Source organism: Nerophis ophidion, linkage group LG04 (genome assembly GCF_033978795.1).
Source record: "Nerophis ophidion isolate RoL-2023_Sa linkage group LG04, RoL_Noph_v1.0, whole genome shotgun sequence".
Classification (NCBI taxonomy): Eukaryota; Metazoa; Chordata; class Actinopteri; order Syngnathiformes; family Syngnathidae; genus Nerophis; species Nerophis ophidion.
The window spans coordinates 12,200,421-12,213,499 of record NC_084614.1 but is presented as its reverse complement, the minus strand read 5'-3'; the positions used below and the strand labels follow the sequence as shown (position 1 = coordinate 12,213,499).

Genomic DNA, 13,079 nt, shown 5'->3' with positions numbered 1-13,079 from the left:
GGGTGGATGAGACCCGCCCGGAGTTCCTTAAGGCTCTGGATGCTGTGGGGCTGTCTTGGTTGACAAGACTCTGCAGCATCGCGTGGACATCGGGGGCGGTACCTTTGGATTGGCAGACCGGGATGGTGGTTCCTCTCTTTAAGAAGGGGGACCGGAGGTTGTGTTCCAACTATCGTGGGATCACACTGCTCAGCCTTCCCGGTAAGGTTTATTCAGGTGTACTGGAGAGGAGGCTACTCCGGATAGTCGAACCTCGGATTCAGGAGGAACAGTGTGGTTTTCGTCCTGGTCGTGGAGCTGTGGACCAGCTCTATACTCTCGGCAGGGTTCTTGAGGGTGCATGGAGTTTGCCCAACCAGTCTACATGTGCTTTGTGGACTTGGAGAAGGCATTTGACTGTGTCCCTCGGGAAGTCCTGTGGGGAGTGCTCAGCGAGTATGGAGTATCAGACTGTCTTGTTGTAGCGGTCCGCTCCCTGTACAATCAGTGTCAGAGCTTGGTCCGCATTGCCAGCAGTAAGTCGAACACGTTTCCAGTGAGGGTTGGACTCCGCCAATGCTGTCCTTTGTCACTGATTCTGTTCATAACTTTTATGGACCGAATTTCCAGGCACAGTCAAGGCGTTGAGAGGTTCCGGTTTGGTGGCCGCGGAATTAGGTTTCTGCATTTTGCAGATGATGTGGTCCTGATGGCTTCATCTGGCCGGGATCTTCAGCTCTCACTCGCAGCCGAGTGTGAAGCGACCGGAATGAGTATCAGCACCTCCAAGTCCGAGTCCATGGTTCTCGTCTGGAAAAGGGTGGAATGCCATCTCGGGGTTGGGGAGGAGACCCTGCCCCAAGTGGAGGAGTTCAAGTACCTAGGAGTCTTGTTCACGGGTGAGGGAAGAGTGGATCGTGAGATTGACAGGCGGAGCGGTGCGGCGTCTTCAGTAATGCGGATGTTGTACCGATCCGTTGTGGTGAAGAAAGAGCTGAGCCGGAAGGCAAAGCTTTTAATTTACCGATCGATCTACATTCCCATCCTCACCTATGGTTATGAGCTTTGGGTCAAGACCGAAAGGACAAGATCACGGGTACAAGCGGCCGTGTGGCGGGGCTCTCCCTTAGAGATAGGGTGAGAAGCTCTGCCATCCGTGAGGAACTCAAATTAAACCCGCTGAGAGGAGCCAGTTGTATGCATGTATTTATATTCATAAATATATTTAAACATATATATAAATATATGTTTTTCACATATTTATATTTATACATATTGGTATATATATATATATATATATATATATATATATATATATATATATATATATATATATATATATATATATATAGTCATAATGGGGGGGTCAGCAGCTTGCTGCGAGGTCGTTCTCCCAGGAAGGCAGACAAACTACTCGGGACATGGCCTTCAGGTAAAAATATGATTTAATTGTGACCAAAAAAGGTACAAACAAAAAGCGCTCACTGCGGAGGCACAACTTGGCCAAAGAAACAAAACTAACACTTTAACATAAACTATGAACATAACACAAACAACGTTTACTGTGGCTTGAAAAGAACAGCATGAACTTTGGGATAAAAAACGAGTATGACTTACTGTGGCAAGAACAGAGTATGGAACAAACACAATGACGCCAGGGCGACTGACTGGCAAAGACGAGCTTAAATACCGTCTCTGATTAGTGCTCGGGAAGCAGGCGAACACTAATCAGAGACAGGTGGACACAATGAGTAACCATGGTGACAATACAAGGGAGTGAAACAAAACTGGAACTTAAAGAGTCCAAAGGTCAACTAGACATGATCTAAAAGACATGACATATATATAAATATGGACCTCCAAGCTCTGCTATGTCCCTCTTGATCTTCAGCCTCTCGCTCAACACTACCGGTAACACTCAACAGCTAAACACCACACATAGTCTCACACACACACATTTTGGATTCGTCACACTCCATTTCCCTTGTTTATGTATTTTATTATTTGTTATTTATATATGTATACAGTATATACATATATAAATAAAACATAGAGCTAAATACTACGCCCCGTTGTCTGTTTTGTATCCTTCCCACTGTACATATAACAGAAACACTGTAATGTAATTAGTGTCAATATGCTATTAGCATGAATGCCATCTGACTATAATTCATGTTTTGGCTAATTCTATGCCATAACCTCACTCCTGTTACTTTCAGTCCTGTTACTCATATGAGTAACTCGCTTCCGGAACAAAATTGAAATCAATTTGTGTGAATGCACATCTTGTGTTTCATCAGACTTAGAGTTGGGGAAAAAAAGACAATTAAAAGGCATGATTTGGTGGAATGACCCCAAGATAAAAATCTAAAATTGATCTGAAGTATCCACTTATACCAAGATGAGTTTGTCGTCACACAACAGTTTGCTGCAGAGTAAAGTACAGAGGGCAGGTCGCCCTCCCTAACTTGGAAGTGGGTCATCCAAATATCGATTGGCCACTGTCAGTAATGTGCATTTATCAGGGTGTTCTAATCTACTGCTCTTGTGTTAGACAAAAGTTTCAAGCTTTGGAAACTCCTTGTATTTCACCTTGCTGCTTTGACAGAATCAATCACAAGTCCACTCCTTGGTTGTCAGTAAAATGAGAAAAATTGACAAGATAAGAAGGATGGATGGATTTCTGCACACTTATGCTGATCCGTTCTGCAGGAAAAGAGGGTGGATCACATGACCTTGCAGGGGGCAACTAAGGCCAGACACAAAATGCCCTATTTTCTCTATTGGGTGGCCCTAAAATATGTTCTAGGCGTAAACACAAACTAAGGACACTTCTTACATCCATTTACAAACCCCGTTTCCATATGAGTTGGGAAATTGTGTTAGATGTAAATATAAACGGAATACAATGATTTGCAAATCCGTTTCAACCAATATTCAATTGAATGCACTACAGAGACAATATATTTGATGTTCAAACTCATAAACTTTATTTCTTTTTTGCAAATAACAATTGACTTAGAATTTTATGGCTGCAACACAATCAATAAATGTTTGGGAACTGAGGAAACTAATTGTTGAAGCTTTGAAAGTGGAATTCTATCCCATTCTCGTTTTAAGTAGAGGTTCAGTCGTTCAGCAGTCCGGGGTCTTCGCTGTCGTATTTTACGCTTCATAATGCGCCACACATTTTCGATGGGAGACAGGTCTGTACTGCAGGCGGGCCAGGAAAGTACCGGCACTCTTTTTTTTTTACGATGCCACGCTGTTGTAACACGTGCTGAATGTGGCTTGGCATTGTCTTGCTGAAATAAGCAGGGGAGTCCATGAAAAAGACGACGCTTAGATGACAGCATTTGTTGTTCCAAAACCTGTATGTACCTTTCAGCATTAATGGTTCCTTCACAGATGTGTAAGTTACCCATGCCTTGGGCACTAATGCACCCCTACACCATCACAGATGCTGGCTTTTGAACTTTGCGTCGATAACAGTCTGGATGGTTCGCTTCCCCTTTGGTCCGGATAACACGATGTCGAATATTTCCAAAAACAATTTGAAATGTGGACTCGTCAAACCACAGAACACTTTTCCACTTTGCATCAGTCCATCGTAGATGATTTCGGGCCCAGAGAAGCCGGCGGCGTTTCTGGATGTTGTTGATAAATGGCTTTCGCTTTGCATAGTAGAGCTTTAACTTGCACTTACAGATGTAGCGACGAACTGTGACAGTGGTTTTCTGAAGTGTTCCTGAGCCCATGTGGTGATATCCTTTAAAGATTGATGTCGTTTTTTTGATACGGTGCCGTCTGAGGGATCGAAGGTCACGGTCATTCAAATGTTGATTTCCGGCCATGCCACCTACCTGGAGTGATTTCTACAGATTTTCTGAACCTTTTCAATCAATCAATCAATGTTTATTTATATAGCCCCAAATCACAAATGTCTCAAAGGACTGCACAAACCGTTACGACTACAACATCCTCGGAAGAACCCACAAAAGGGCAAGGAAAACTCACACCCAGTGGGCAGGGAGAATTCACATCCAGTGGGACGCCAGTGACAATGCTGACTATGAGAAACCTTGGAGAGGACCTCAGATGTGGGCAACCCCCCCCCCCCCTCTAGGGGACCGAAAGCAATGGATGTCGAGCGGGTCTAACATGATACTGTGAAAGTTCAATCCATAGTGGCTCCAACACAGCCGCGAGAGTTCAGTTCAAGCGGATCCAAGACAGCAGCGAGAGTCCCGTCCAGACTTTTCATGACTGTATCCTTACACCACACTCAAATTTATAAGCGCAGGCCTAAATTTACCGCATGCCTTTGGTAAGTGCCGGAGTGAGAAGAGGTTTTTTAAAATAACTAGCACATGCTTGCCTTTACCACATGCCTTTGGTAAGTGCCGGAGTGAGAAGAGGTTTTAAATTGATCTTTTGATGATATTATGGACCGTATATGTTGAAATCCCTAAATTTTTTGCAATTGCTCTTTGAGAAACGTTGTTCATAAACTGTTTGACTATTTGCTCTCGCAGTTGTGGACAAGTTTGACTTGTGACATTAAAAACAGGGTTGACTTTAAAGTGATGGGGGAAGTTGAAGTCTGACCGCATTTGGGTTGATACCCCCCTCCACCACTAAAGGACAGGGGCGGAGCTAGAGGGGAGGCCGGGGTAGCACTGGACCCCCCTGAAATCTGATTGGACCCCCCCAGGTGCCACCCCAGATGATTGACATATCGCGGCACCGCACGTCTTGTCGGAAGGAGCCAGTTGCATTTTTAAATCAGTGAAGCCTATTGACTGCTAAGTCCCTCCTGTACAGTAACTGGCGCTATGCACCACAAAGCGTTGAGAGCCACGTTCATTAAGGGAGAAGAAGAAGAATCGCTACTGAAGAAGAGGAAGATTTGAACTGGAGTCGGTTATCGTTGCTGGAGACCGGAGAGCCGGAGATCAACAAAGTTACAAAAGAAAGAAGGATAACCTTCTCTTCGTAAAGTAAGTTTTACGGTGGTGTCCTAATGAGTCACTGTTTAAAATAACTTTTGTAGATAGAAGTTTTTTTTCTACAAGCAGAGAGCCACGACATCAAGCAAACGTTAACGACGTTGCATCTCATGGCGTCTTGCTTCCAACAGCCGCTAATGTCTCGTTTGATTCATTTGGTCGCTATTTATATTTACGTGTTTCTCCCAATAATTCTAGAGGAATGAACCTAGCGGAGAATCAGCCAGCCAGCTAGCTGTTTCATGCTCTGTTGTAACGTAACGTTCACAAAGTAGTTAGCCTGCTGCCAACTAACTGAAAAGTCTTAATATTAAACATAAGTCTACAGTGGTTTATTTGCCCTGACATGTTTTAGGCTTGAAGTGGAGATTTAATAACACTGTGTGATTGTAAGTGATGCCAGGAGTAACGTTAACAGGACTGGCTTATTTTTTCATTGGGTCAGTTGAGAATGAAAAGGCAGGGGGAGAAGATTTATGAACTATTCTAAAAAGAAGCAAGTCAGGGTCAGGAAAAGATGAGGCAGACAGCCAGGATTCAGGTCTGCCAGCAGTCCTGGCAGCTGCCATCCTGGGACGAGTCAGGAGGAGAGAGAATGTGATGCACACAGCCCATCATCACCAGGTCAGAGCATAGAAGCAGTCACATGCTCACTTAAGTAATTTGAAGTTACAGGGTTCCTACGCTAGTGTGGAAACTTTGGAATTTATACATTTCCAGGACTGTAGTAACATGGAAGATGGAAACAATTGTATGAAAATATATTTATACTGATCTGAGTTATCTTAAGATTTGTGGGTTAATTATTTTGCATACACTACCTATCTACAATCTTCTGGAAATAATTTGGTGACTTAATGGCATACAAATTCAATAATGATAACAAATGATTTCCATGATGAATTGCATAATCTATTCACATGATATACTCATCTCAAATGTCACAAATTATTGGATTCTTTTTTAGATTATTTTTTTTACTGAGAAGTCTGGGAATTAGGGTCTGGACATTTCAAATGTGTTGGAACCCCTAAGTTTATTTTTAGATATTTTGAAGTGTTGGTTACTGATGTGTGTTGTTTTTTGATGGTGGTTGTATGTTAATTTTGCTTACACTAATATTTTAATTTTTATACAATGTAGTTCAATTAGACACAGAAGGAAAAGATGGCAGCTCCCTTCTTGGGACTAGTCGGGAGAGAGAACTGACAACACAGCACAGCCCATCTTCACCAGGTCAGAGCATAGACAGAAACAGTCACATGCTCAGTCCAGTAAGTTTAGTTTTAGATATATTGAAATGTTGGTTACTGACGAGTGTTGTTTTTTGCATTTTTATTTTAATTACACTATACAATGTAGTTCCATCGAATGAGGACACAGAGGCCACTGACTCTAATGAGGATGTCGATGAGCAACAAGAGACAGACCCAGAGCCAGCTGTCTCCAGCACTTTTGCTCATCCAAGAGGACCCAGTGGTAGGTCTACTTACCTGAAACTTGCTAGTGAGCTGCAGTTATTGTCTAATAATCTTCTGGATCCCTTAACTGTGTTTTCATGACTATTTGTTTTCCAGATATTTCCAGATGCAAAGAGGAGGGACCTGTTCAGCCTTGTCTGACACAATTGCTGTTGTTACTCCAGTCAGCACTGCTTCCTGTGAGAGAAACTTCTCTGCTTTAAAACTGATTAAAACTCATCTCAGAACAACAATGGCTGATGACAGTTTAAGTCACCTTGGAACTCTCAGTATTGAGTCAAGGAGGTCACGTGCCCTTAACATGGATGACTTTGTGAAACATTTTGCGGCTTCTCACCATAACCTAGTACCAACCTCGTCACGTCTGTTGTGTCCTGAGCAAGACACTTCACCCTTGCTCCTGATGGGTTCTGGTTGGCGCCTTGCATGGCAGCTCCCTCCATCAGTGTGTGAATGTGTGTGTGAATGGGTAAATGTGGAAGTAATGTCAAAGCGCTTTGAGTACCTTCAAGGTAGAAAAGCGCTATACAAGTACAACCCATTTATCATTTATTATTATGCTTTTCTAAACCTTTTCTGAGAGAGACAGACAGAGAGAACTATGAATGTGTTGGTGCATTTTCACCATCTTTGTAAAAAATAGTTATTATTAATTACTAGTTCTTGAAAAATTGTTGCCAAGTTGTGTTTTACATTTTCTGCATTGGTAATAAACTGCAAATTATATATACATAAATCTCATCTCCTGTGTGCTTAGTATGTACATTTCAACATTTGACACTCCGATTGCAATTGATAAGTCAAGAAAAAAATTCATTGTTATAGTCTGTGGACCCCTTGAAATAGCGTTGGCCACCCCCTGGCCACCCCAAGGATAAAAGTCTAGCTCCGCCACTGCTAAAGGACAAATGAACTTGGGGTCAAATTTCTTGGAATAACTTGTAATGGGGAAGTCCCGGGAGGACAGCTAAGCTCTCTGTCCCACTTGATAGTCCGGAGCCTGGGTGGGAGGATGGTTAGCAATCACTGATTACCCTGGGACATCAGAGGTAGTGCCCGGGTTTCGTACCAGATGCGGCGAGCCCGTCAAATATGGTATCTCAATGATGGCACGGTGATATCCTCTTCTCGGGAATGAAGGAGGGCGGCTGAAACTCATATTCTGCACAAAAGGATGAGGCCTGTGGCCGAGCTAATGAGTGAATTATGGGCCGGTGACAGGCACATCTTATGGGCGACTTTATGTCTTGTTTTTTTTTCCCATCCGGCTATTAGATTGGGAAATATAACATAAAGATACGTTTCTTGTGGCCTCCACTGCCTTGCAAAATGCTCGCCAAACAGCTGATGAAAACTGTGGCCCCCTGTCTGAAACAATGTCCAAAGTGGTTACCATGTAGACGTAGTACCTGGATTACCAGTGGTTGCGCTGTCTCCATGGCTGAGGGAAGCTTAGGGAGGGCAATGAAGTGGGCCATCATCTTGGAAAATGGGTCCACTATGGTGAGGATGACTGAGTTCCCTTTAGACAATAGAAATGCTGTCACAAAGTCCAGTGCAACACGAGACCAGGGTAGGTCAGGGATAGGAAGTGGGCGCATGATGCCAGATGGTGCTTGGTAGATAGCTTTATTTGATGCGCAGGGTTCCATGAACTCCTTTGTGTCAGTCCTGATGGAGGGCCACTAATAGCGTTGTTTGTTGAGGAATAGTGTGCGGTTGAGTCCTGGATGGCAGGCCACCTTGGAGTTGTGGCCCCAGCACAGCATCTCGGAGCAGAGTTCAGGGATAACTTAAAGGGCTGTCGGCTGGAGTGTTGAAATTTTTGAGTGTCTTGGTGGCCCACTCTTCCACTGGAGACCACTGACAATCTGACTTTGGAAAAATGGCTCCAGTCTTGGGGCCTTCAGATGGGCATAAATGAAGCCTGGATAAAACATCAATCAATCAATCAATCAATCAATGTTTACTTATATAGCCCTAAATCACTAGTGTCTCAAAGGGCTGCACAAACCACCACGACATCCTCGGTAGGCCCACATAAGGGCAAGGAAAACTCACACCCAGTGGGACATCGGTGACAATAATGATCCAGTGGGACGTCTGTGACAATAATGATTATGAGAACCTTAGAGAGGAGGAAAGCAATGGATGTCGAGCGGGTCTAACATGATACTGTGAAAGTTCAATCCACAATGGATCCAACACAGTCGCGAGAGTCCAGTCCAAAGCGGGTCCAACTCAGCAGCGAGAGTCCCGTTCACAGCGGAGCCAGCAGGAAACCATCCCAAGCGGAGGCGGATCAGCAGCGCAGAGATGTCGAGGCGGATCAGCAGCGCAGAGATGTCCCCAGCCGATACACAGGCAAGCAGTACATGGCCACCGGATCGGACCGGACCCCCTCCACAGGGGAGAGTGGGACATAGAAGAAAAAGAAAAGAAACAGCAGATCAACTGGTCTAAAAAGGGAGTCTATTTAAAGGCTACAGTATACAAATGAGTTTTAAGGTGAGACTTAAATGCTTCTACTGAGGTGGCATCTCGAACTGTTACCGGGAGGGCATTCCAGAGTACTGGAGCCCGAACGGAAAACGCTCTATAGCCCGCAGACTTTTTTTGGGCTTTGGGAATCACTAACAAGCCGGAATCCTTTGAACGCAGATTTCTTGCCGGGACATATGGTACAATACAATCGGCAAGATAGGATGGAGCTAGACCGTGTAGTATTTTATACGTAAGTAGTAAAACCTTAAAGTCACATCTTAAGTGCACAGGAAGCCAGTGCAGGTGAGCCAGTACAGGCGTAATGTGATCAAACTTTCTTGTTCTTGTCAAAAGTCTAGCAGCCGCATTTTGTACCAACTGTAATCTTTTAATGCTAGACATGGGGAGACCCGAAAATAATACGTTACAGTAGTCGAGGCGAGACGTAACAAACGCATGGATAATGATCTCAGCGTCCTTAGTGGACAGAATGGAGCGAATTTTAGCGATATTACGGAGATGAAAGAAGGCCGTTTTAGTAACGCTTTTAATGTGTGCCTCAAAGGAGAGAGTTGGGTCGAAGATAATACCCAGATTCTTTACCGTGTCGCCTTGTTTAATTGTTTGGTTGTCAAATGTTAGAGTTGTATTATTAAATAGAGTTCGGTGTCTAGCAGGACCGATAATCAGCATTTCCGTTTTTTTGGCATTGAGTTGCAAAAAGTTAGCGGACATCCATTGTTTAATTTCATTAAGACACGCCTCCAGCTGACTACAATCCGGCGTGTTGGTCAGCTTTAGGGGCATGTAGAGTTGCGTGTCATCAGCATAACAGTGAAAGCTAACACCGTATTTGCGTATGATGTCACCTAGCGGCAGCATGTAGATGCTGAAGAGTGCAGGGCCAAGGACCGAACCCTGGGGAACTCCACACGTTACCTTAACGTAGTCCGAGGTCACATTGTTATGGGAGACACACTGCATCCTATCAGTAAGATAAGAGTTAAACCAAGACAGGGCTAAGTCTGACATACCAATTCGTGTTTTGATACGTTCTAATAAAATATTATGATCGACGGTATCGAAAGCAGCGCTAAGATCGAGGAGCAGCAACATAGATGACGCATCAGAATCCATCGTTAGCAATAGATCATTAGTCATTTTTGCGAGGGCTGTCTCCGTCGAGTGATTTGCCCTGAAACCGGATTGAAAGGTTTCACATAGATTGTTAGACGCTAAGTGTTCATTTAACTGCTCCGCAACAATTTTTTCGAGGATTTTTGAAATAAAGGGAAGGTGAGACACCGGTCGGTAGTTTACCATGAGGTCAGGATCGAGGTTAGGTCTTTTAAGAAGAGGATGAATAACCGCTTTTTTGAATGCTAGGGGAACAGTGCCCGAGGAAAGTGATAAGTTTATAATATTTAGCACTGATGGACCTAATAATACAAAGAGCTCCTTGATCAGTTTCCCAGGAAGAGGGTCAAGTAAACATGTTGTTTGTTTTATTCCATTTACACGTTGTAACAATTCCTCTAATGTTATTTCCTCAAAACGAGAGAAACTATTTTGGAGGGCAGTATCCGCCGTATATACAATCGTGTCAGTGTTAATAGAACCCCGTTGTAGCTGGGACGCATTGTCTTTAATCTCCTTTCTAATGACTTCAATTTTCTTACTAAAGAATTGCATAAAGTCATCAGCTGAGTGGGTGGAGCTACTGGAAGGAGTCCCTTGTTGGGTAAGCGATGCTACCGTACTAAACAAAAATTTAGGATCGTTTTTATTACGGTGGATGAGATTTGAGTAATAATTAGCTTTAGCTAAGGTAAGCATGCGTTTATAAGTTATTAAACCATCACTAAATGCTTGATGGTGCACCTCAAGTTTAGTCGTGCGCCATTTGCGTTCCAGCTTTCTGCATAATAATTTCTGAGCTCTAGTTTCTTCTGTAAACCACGGGGTGCGCTTTTTTGGAGCCTTTTTTAACTTTAGCGGTGCTATGTTATCAATGGTTTCGCGCAGGGCGTCGTTAAAGTTGTTAGTGAGGTTATCAATAGAGCCCCCATACTTTGGGAATGGTGCCATTACCGAGGGCAGTAGGTCAGCAAGAGTTGTCGTTGTGGCCGTATTAATGTTGCGGCTGCTATAGCAGTTATTATTATTATTAGTTTGACGAACATGCGTCTGAACCTCGAATTTTATAAGGTAATGATCGGACAATACTTTAGTATACGGGAGTATCGTAACTTTGGAAGCGGTGATACCCCTGACAAGCACTAGGTCTATCGTATTACCGTTGCGATGCGTGGGTTCATTTATTATTTGTGTGAGACCACAGCTATCAATTATAGTCTGGAGCGCTACGCACGGTGGGTCCGATGGGGTATTCATATGGATATTAAAGTCCCCCATTATGATTATATTATCGGCGTGTGTCACTAGATCAGCAACGAACTCTGAGAATTCATTGATAAAGTCCGAACAGGGCCCTGGGGGGCGGTAGATAACAGCCAGGTGTAGAGGCAGCGGTGTGACAGACCTCATAGTAAGCACCTCAAACGATTTATATTTATTATTTATGTTAGGACTAAGGTTAAAGTTTTCGTTGTATATTAGTGCGACCCCCCCACCCCTTTTAAGCGGACGGGCAATATGCGCATGTGTAAAGTTAGGAGGACATGCCTCATTTAGCGCAAAAAAGTCGTTTGGTTTAAGCCAGGTTTCACTGAGACCGATGACGTTAAGATTGTTGTCTCTGATAATATCATTAACTAACAACGTTTTGGGAGACAATGATCTTATGTTTAAAAAACCTATATTATAGGTAGTGGGCTGTTTTAGGGAATTTTTGATCAAATTATCCGTAGTAGCAATATTAATAATGTTGTGTTTATTATGCCCAGTGCATTCAGTATAATTACGACCATATCTAGGAATTGATACGACGGGAATGTTCCGATTGTTTGTTTGTTGCTTTGATAAACTGCACGCATCATGGTTAGCCACCTCAGTAACGGGGATTTTCCGATTGTTTGTTTGTTGCTTTGATAAACTGCACGCATCATAGTTAGCCACCTCAGTAAAACACATGTCCAACTCTGAAACACTCAAAGCAGAAAAAACTTGTTCTAATTTAACTGACTCCTTACCCAGACCAGTAGTCTCGCATTTTCCATCTAAATCCGTCTTCGGGATGGAGGAAAGTGGTGTTCTGTGGGGATTAGCCTTCTGCTTTGTTTTTAGCCCCGCTCGACATCCGCGTTTCCGATCACACCGCTGGCGTCTGCTCCGTAGACGGCCCCCGCTGCTACTAGACTCCCCTGCTTCACAGGCCGCTGGACGTAGCCGCCGACGAATCCCCATGCTAGTTAGCATGTTTAGCACGCCCGCGTCTATCAGTCCAAAACGGCCCAATATGTCCATATCCAGAAGTGTCTGGCGGTCGTACGTGATCACGGAGTGACCACGATGCGAGCCAGCCATGAAGTCTGCAGAACTGTCCGGCATTTCCGCCAAATGTTCCATCTTTAGCAAGAGCACCGCAGTGTCGCAGCCCGTCCGGGCGCCGCCATCTTGTAAGTCAAGTAAGTCTTTGTGGGAACCAATATATTACAAGAATAATGGTCATTATGCTTGTAAGGAATAATGACACTCGGGCCTGACAGGAATTAAGTCTCTTGGCTGTTCTGAGGTATGTAAGGGTCTTATGACCTGTGACAACAATGAACAGGTGGGTAAATCCTTCCAGCCAGTGTCTCCATTCTTGAATTGCTAAAACCAACGCCAGCAGTTCTCTGTTCCCAATGTCATGATTTCTCTGCACGGGGGCGAACTGGCGAGAAAAGAATGCACAGGGGCGCAGTTTTTGTTCAATTTTGGAGCGTTGCAAGAGTATGAACACCCTGCCCGAGTTGCAAGTGTCACCCTCGATGATAAACTGACGAGTAAGTTATGGGTGGGCTAGAACAGGAGAAGAAGAAACTATTTGAGTTTCCCAAACACCACCTCGGCCTTTGTATTCCACACGAATTGGACCTTCTTGGAGGTCAGCCTGGTAAGGGTCTCTGGGCTCTAGGAATTCGCAAAGCCCAGAAACCTCAGGAAAATTTTGCGGGACTCTGTG

General features: G+C 43.9%; 1 protein-coding gene and 1 long non-coding RNA gene across 2 annotated transcripts; one reads left to right on the top strand and one right to left on the bottom strand.

The window, feature by feature from the left end:
- Positions 1–4,533: 4,533 nt before the first annotated feature.
- Positions 4,534–7,166, top strand: LOC133550519 (uncharacterized). Its single transcript, XR_009806287.1, has 3 exons — positions 4,534–6,224; positions 6,351–6,467; positions 6,566–7,166. It is a non-coding gene; the product is annotated as an uncharacterized LOC133550519 (long non-coding RNA).
- A 1,263-nt stretch (positions 7,167–8,429) lies between these two features.
- LOC133550518 (uncharacterized) lies at positions 8,430–12,520 on the bottom strand. The gene is made up of 2 exons (XM_061896491.1): positions 12,106–12,520; positions 8,430–8,870 (listed from the first exon to the last, which is right to left on the bottom strand). Exons 1-2 carry the CDS (start codon positions 12,479–12,481, stop codon positions 8,599–8,601), a joined length of 648 nt encoding a protein of 215 aa, XP_061752475.1. The 5' UTR covers positions 12,482–12,520; the 3' UTR covers positions 8,430–8,598.
- Between the last annotated feature and the right edge of the window lie 559 nt (positions 12,521–13,079).

What these genes read in the sequence shown, in the direction of transcription:
- LOC133550518 (XM_061896491.1), bottom strand. Translation starts at nt 12,481, where the DNA reads ATGGAACATTTGGCGGAAATGCCGGACAGTTCTGCAGACTTCATGGCT. An exon ending in ATGCGAGACTACTGGTCTGG is followed by an intron (nt 8,871 to 12,105) that starts GTAAGGAGTCAG and finishes TCCCCTGTGGAG; the next exon opens with GGGGTCCGGTCCGATCCGGT.